Genomic DNA, 6,996 nt, shown 5'->3' with positions numbered 1-6,996 from the left:
AAAGTGTTCAAGGAGATGAAGGCTGATTTCTCCTCCTTAAATAAAACCGTGACCTCTCATTCGGTGTCGATAAAACAACCTGAGATCCAAATGGGTCAAATTTCTGCTCACTTGAATCTGAAACATAAAGGGGGTATTCCTAGTGATACCACGACCAATATGAATAATGATAATGCGCAATGCATGGCCATCGTACCCCGGAGTGGTAAGGTAATGGAAAGTGATGTGCCAATTGCTAAAAATGAAAATTCAAGCAAAGGGAAAGACATTGTTTTTGAAAGTGATGCATGTGTTGAAGAGTTGAATAATGAAGCCTCCAATGAGGTTGATGATGCACCGAAGAGTGTTGTTTCCTGTCATGCTAAAAAGTCAAATGTGGGGGTTCTGCGTCCTTTGGTACCGACAATGTTGTTGCCAAAAGATACTCTGCTACTTCCTCAAAGATCGAAGAAGAGGGATGAAGACGTAAAGTTCCAAAAATTTCTTTATGTCTTCAAAACTTTTTCCATTAAGCTCTCTTTAGTGGAGTCTTTGTTAGAAATGCCGTGTCATGCTAACTTTATAAAATATTTGGTCACAAGGAAGAGAACTATGGATTTCGAGACAATTGAAGTATCCCATAGTTATACTGCCATTATGTCAAGCAATGTGGTTGTCAAGAAGTATGACCCTGGGGCATTTACTATGCCTTGCACTATAGGGATGATCCAATTCACGAAAGCACTGTGTTATTTGGGGGAAAGTATAAACTTAATGCCCTTTGCCATTTTCAAGCAAGTTGGGCCAGTGAGCCTAAATCTACCACTATGCGTATTCTCTTGGCCGACCGCTCTATCAATCGCCCTATTGGCAATCTTTATGATGTTTTGTTGAAGGTAGATAAATTTATATTTTCGGCTTATGTTGTGATCCTTGATTGCGAGATTGATGTTGAGGTCCCTATTATTCTTGGTAGGCCATTTCTGGCCACCGAGAAAGCTCTAGTTGATATGGAAATTGATGAACTGAAATTTAGGTAAATGGTTAGGAAGTTACATTCAATATTTGTAAATCTATGAACCAACCTAATGACCTCAATGTAATATCGGTCATTGACGTGATTGTTGAATCGGTTGCTAGTGTGAGTGAAGTCTCTTATGGTGGTGAATATTTGGCTGCCGTGCTTTTAAACTATGATGGGGAAGAAATTCAAGATTATGATAAGGTAGTGGCTGCTCTATCGGGTGTAGGTTGTTATTCTAATATCCCTTTGAAAGTTGATATCAATTTGAAGAATAGGGAAAGTCCTCCCGCAAAGCCATTTATTGAGGAACCACCAAAACTCGAATTGAAGGTACTTCCACCTCACCTTCGTTATGTGTTCTTGGAAGACAGTAATACTTTACCCATGATTATTGTCGTGGATTTGCTTGAAAAGCAAGCGCAAGCATTTGTTAGTGTGTTGAAAAGGCTTATCAAAGCTATTGGGTAGAAGATTTCTGAAAATGTGGGAATCCCTCCCGGTATTTGTACTCACAAGATTCAATTGGCTAGTGATTGTAAGTCAAGTATTGAGCATCAAAAGAGGTTCCTCCAATGTAAGAATTAGTAAGAAAGAGATTATCAAGTGGCTTGATGTGGGAGTTGTTTACCCTATTACAGATAGCAAGGAGGTTAGTCCCATTCAATGCGTTCCAAAGAAAGGTGGTATGACCATGGTCGATAATTAAAGAGGTTAGCTTATGCCAATGCGACTGGTTACTGGTTGTCATGTATGTATGGACTATCGTAATTTTAATGCTTAGACCGAGAAAGATCATTTCCCGATGCCCTTTATGCATCAAATGGTCGATAGACTTACGTGTAGTGGATGGTATTGCTTCTTAGATGGTTACTCTGGTTATAATCAAACCTCCATTGCACCGAAAGATTAATAAAATACAACCTTCACATGTCCCTATGTGATGTTTGATTTCAAAAGAATGCCCTTCGAATTGTGTACTGCACCGGCAACGTTTCAATTGTGTATGCTCTGTGTTTTTGCTAATATGGTAGAGGATTCGATGTAGGTGTTCATGGATGACTTTTCGGTTGTAAGAGATATATTTGAAGCATGCCTTGAGAAACCTTGGTAGAGTCTTGCAAATATGTGTCAAAACTAACCTTGTTCTCAATTGGGAGAAATGTCATTTCATGGTCAAGGAAGGCATTGTATTAGAGCACAAAATTTTGGGAGAACGCATACAATTTAATCAAGCTAATGTTGAAGTTACCGACAAGTTACCTCCTTCTATCTTAATTTAAGGTGCTAGAAGCTTCTTGGGTCATGCGAGTCTCTACCAAAGATTGATAAAAGATTTCTCTAAGGTGGCTCATCCTCTTTGCAAGCTACTTGGAAAGGAAAGTGTCTTCGAGTTTGATGAAACTTGCGTCAAAGCTTATTTGTGTTTAAAAAACAAGATCATTTCAACTACGATCATTGTTACTCCGGATTGGAGAATTCTATTTGAGCTAATGTATGATGCAAGAAATGTGGGTTTGGAGGATGTTTCTGGTCAACCCAAGGGAAAATTGTTTCACCCGGTTTATTATGCAAGAATGAATGTAGCTCAAAAGAACTACTCTGCTACAGAGCAAGAGTTGTTAGCCATGGTATATGCTTTTGAGAAGCTTAGAGCTTATATTTTGGGGACCGAGGTTGTGGTACACACCGACCATGCTGCTACAATTTACTTGATGGTTAGGAAAGATGAAAAGCCAAGGTTGATTCGATGGGTATTATTATTGCAAAAGTTAGGCTTTTTAGTCAAACATTGAAAGAGGTGTGAGAACCAAGTGGAGGACAACTTGTCGAGGGTTGAAATGAATGTGGTTGTTTCCGGTGAAAAATATATTGAGGAAGCCTTTCCTAATGAGTCAGTAATGGTTGTGTTGAATTGTACTTTGCCTTGGTATGTTGATTTTTCAAATTATGTGGCGTGTGGGATTCTTCCCGATGGGCTGAATTTTTACCAACAAAAGAGGTTCCTTTTTTATTCAAAGAAGTAATTTTTGGATGAACCTTACCTATTTCGGGAGTTTGTTGATTACATGATTAGACAATGTGTTGCATAAGTTGAAGTAGATGCCATTCGTGACGCTTACCATGCCTCACCAGTTGATGGGCACCATAGTGGAGGACATACATCTGATAAGGTACTACAAAGTGGTTATTATTGGCCAACGTTGTATCAAGATGTGAACTCCATTGTTAAAAAGTGTGTGGAACGTCAAAAGGAAGAATTATTATTGGGAAAGCATGAATTTACCTCTCATTCCTATTTTAGAGGTAGAGTTGTTTGGTAAATGGGGAATCTATTTCATGGGGCCTTTTGTGAGTTCTTATGGGAACAAACACATCTTGGTAGCCGTTGATTATGTCTCTAAATGGTAGAGGCGGCGGCCTTACCCAACAATGAAGGAAGAAGTGTGGTTCAATTCCTCAAGAGGTATATTTTCACGACGTTTGGAACTGCATGTGCAATCATTAATGATGGGGGATCTCTTTTCTAAAATCGAATGTTTGCATCATTATTAAACAAGTATGGAGTAAAGCATAATATTGCCACCCCTCAACAAACAAGTGGGAAAGTGGAGGTGTCAAACTGGGAAATCAAAGGAATTTTGGCTAAGACCGTTAATGAAAATTTAACCAATTGGTCCCATAAGTTATATGACACTCTTGGGGCATATAGAACTGTATTCAAGACCCTGATTGGTATGTCCCCATATCAATTGGTTATTGGTAAATCTTGTCATCCACTACTGGTTGAACTTGAGAATAAAACCTTGTGGGCTTTGAAGGCCATTAACTTGAATTGGGAGGATGCATCGAAAGATCGAGTTGACCAACTCTATGCTTTGGAAGAGTTTCAACTTCGAGCTTATGAGAGTGCTGCCCTTTATAAGGAGAAAATAAAGAAATGGCATGACGCCAAAATCCTTCATCGAGAGTTAAAAGTTTGTGATCCGTTATTGTTCTTCAACTTTCGTCTTAGACTCTTTCTAAGGAAACTCAATTTAAAATGGTCAGGTCCATTCAACGGAAACAGGTGTTTGCAAACGGGGCAATAGAAGTTGTGAATTAAGATATGTCAATGTTCACGGTGAATGGGTAGAGGTTGAAGCCTTACTTTGGAGAATGCCCCAATGTGACTAAGATTCATGTGGTGTATTTGGATGATGATTTAATGCACGTCCACATAATACCATGACATTAACTAAGGCTCTTCTCAGGAGGCAATCCAATCTTTACTTTTTCTTATTTGAATAACATTTGTTGGATGCGCAGGTTGGAGTTCGTATTTTGGAAGAAAGGAAAATAAATAGGTGAGGGGCTTGACCTCTCGGCGAGTCGCCGACTTTCTCCTATCATTGCTTAAATTCATCACAAATGATGATCGAAAATGAGGAATGTTCTACAGGTTTGGGTGAGGTCACCGAGTTGGATCGGTGAACCCGATCGAGTTCGCCCTTTGCAACTATTGAAGGGATGCATTGTCTGTCCTCTTTGGCAGGCTAAGGCACATTCTGCAGATCACCGAGTTGGTCTGCGACGTTAGTGAGTCCGCCGAATGAAGCGCGAATTGAAGAGTCACTTCCTTTTTAACCTTTTAAATTCAAATCTTTTCTTTTATTTGAAATTTTCGATTCCTCTACTCTTTCAATCAAATATTAGACTTTAATTTTATTTTACTTTTGTGAGATTTTCTTCTGAAGTTTTTTGTGAACCCTCTGTCCCCCTTCCTTTTTTCCGCGTCTGTCTCATTGTCTACATTGGAGGTTCGTTTCTCAATTTTTGTTTACTTTTATGCTATACTAGAAATGATAATGGGTAGTGTAGCGGGTCTATCATTGCTTAGTTAAATTTTGTGCTTTGATTGTATGCATGTTGATTCGTATATTTTTAAATTGAAATCGATCATGCTAAATGAATCGTTTAGGCCAACTTGTTTAAGTTACTTGTCTTAAATGATTAAATTGTGGGTGTTTCATGTTGGGTAGTGTACGGGTTAAGTCTGAGTAACCCTAATTCTACCAAATGACTTGAATTTTTCAGATGATGGATTGAGAGACGTCGTTCTTAAGGGAAAAATCATTGTTATGTTAAATTAACATTAATTGGGGGAAGTTTGAGTACCTCCGTCTTGTAAATTCACCATGGGTAGGTTGAAATTGTTTGAAATCATGCTTGAATTGGTGTGTTGTAGGTTGTTGGTTGCGATTCGAGAAAACGTTTTGGGAGGTGATGTGTTTGTCGCGACCCTGTGGTATCCCTATATGTAACAAGGCGTATAAGACCCCGAGAGGCCTCATACAAGACACTTAGCATATCATTACATAAAGTAATAGAAATGAGCGGAAATTAAAAACTTTACAAAACAATCGAAGTCTCTATAAAATGAAGCGGAAGTCTAACATCACTGTCTTAAGCCATCTAAACATCATGAATACAATCTTGGTACATAGCCCATACAATAGTCCAAAACATAAAACAAGGACATAAAATAAAGTGGTCATCACATCCTCGAATCCAATGAGTACTCACCAATCATCATTTCCTTGAGTTACTATGATCCTAGCAACGAAAATGAGTGTCGATGTCGGTGGATCCTACATTTCAAAAGAATGTAGGCAAAGTATGCGTTAGTACAATCACGTACAAAATATGATAGCTAGTATAAACAATATAAATATCATGGGTAATCAATACAAACCATAAGTATAATCAATGGACATAAATCAACATCATAATAAGAGAGGAATACTTCTTAAGCAAAGTTATTCATCCTTAGTCAAGACATGGGTAATCCGCCTCTAGTCAAACTTACCTCATGGAAGGCATCTATAGCAACAAAAGACATTATTCATTCGTTACATCATAGTCTGATTATTTACAGTTACTTTTGAATACATGGGGATTCGCCTCTTGCCTTACTTACATTTAGATTGCGGGTACTCGCCTCCACAACCTCAACACATGATACGGGTACTCACCTGCACATCATTCATCATATAATGCAGGTACTCACCTCCACATAATTTCATAGTGATCATGGGTACTCGACTTAATGTCCATTGAACATAATAACAACATTGGGACTCCCCTCTTGGTCAATTCTAAGGAGTAAGGGAATCGCTTCACATCCTTTCATATGAAGGTCAAGGGTAATCGCCTCTAGCCTCATCAATATCATAGTCTATTAGTCTAAATTCATTTTAGTTTAGCAATCCTTTCTACCTAGAATCATTCATGTGAGAAAGCCTTTCGCAATCATTTATTCGTAATTAGCAATTCATGTGGGAAGTATCCCTTCCACAACAATGACATCAATTACCGACAGTTCCTATCATAATCTTTACTATCAAAGACCTAGATTTAATGATCATCATCTAAGCTTCATTATAAAGGAATTCTACTCATAATTCATCAATCCTATATGGATACATCTAAACCCATAAAGTTTTCCTTCATGGCATCAACCTAATTATATCAATTTCAGTTTAGAATCATAGGGTAGGCATGAATACATGTAATTTCATTCTAAAAACATGTAATTATACTAATTCTATCATAAAGAATCACAAACCACTCAATTGGATCCATAATCATCATAACCCAAAATAATTAAAGAAACCCTAGCTAGAATTAGGAAATTCTTCATTAAATTGGGGAAATTATATGGGACTCCATGGATGGAAGATGTCCATGGATAAGGAGATATAATACCTTGATCACAGAGCCCTCACAAGCTTGAATATTAGAGACTTGATCTTGACCTAGCTACCTCTTCTTCCTTCTTCTTCCAACTTCTTGAGAGAGAATATTTGAGAGGAGTTTTGGGAATTCTTTTGAGATTTTAGAGATTTACTTGAATGAGGGGTTTTGGGGGTTAAAAATGATTATATAGGTGTTCTAGAATTATGCAAAATGACACCACTTTGATCTAATTAAAATCGGAAAAGACCCAATTACCC

General features: G+C 37.9%; 1 protein-coding gene across 1 annotated transcript; it reads left to right on the top strand.

Moving 5' to 3' along the window:
* Window positions 1–213: 213 nt before the first annotated feature.
* On the top strand, window positions 214–1,471 carry LOC107062516 (uncharacterized). The gene is made up of 3 exons (XM_015313210.1): window positions 214–786; window positions 876–1,015; window positions 1,120–1,471. Exons 1-3 carry the CDS (start codon window positions 214–216, stop codon window positions 1,469–1,471), a joined length of 1,065 nt encoding a protein of 354 aa, XP_015168696.1.
* Window positions 1,472–6,996: the final 5,525 nt, after the last annotated feature.

This window comes from Solanum tuberosum, unplaced genomic scaffold (genome assembly GCF_000226075.1).
Source record: "Solanum tuberosum cultivar DM 1-3 516 R44 unplaced genomic scaffold, SolTub_3.0 scf00238, whole genome shotgun sequence".
Taxonomy (NCBI): domain Eukaryota; kingdom Viridiplantae; phylum Streptophyta; class Magnoliopsida; order Solanales; family Solanaceae; genus Solanum; species Solanum tuberosum.
Note: the sequence above shows the minus strand (reverse complement) of the source record. Positions and strands in the feature narration are given on the sequence as shown.

Coding starts and splice junctions, on each gene's coding strand:
- LOC107062516 (XM_015313210.1), top strand. CDS start 214: ATGGAAAGTGATGTGCCAATTGCTAAAAATGAAAATTCAAGCAAAGGG. Junction 787..875: donor TTTTCAAGCAAGTTGGGCCA/GTGAGCCTAAAT, acceptor GTTTTGTTGAAG/GTAGATAAATTTATATTTTC. Junction 1,016..1,119: donor ATTGATGAACTGAAATTTAG/GTAAATGGTTAG, acceptor ATCGGTTGCTAG/TGTGAGTGAAGTCTCTTATG.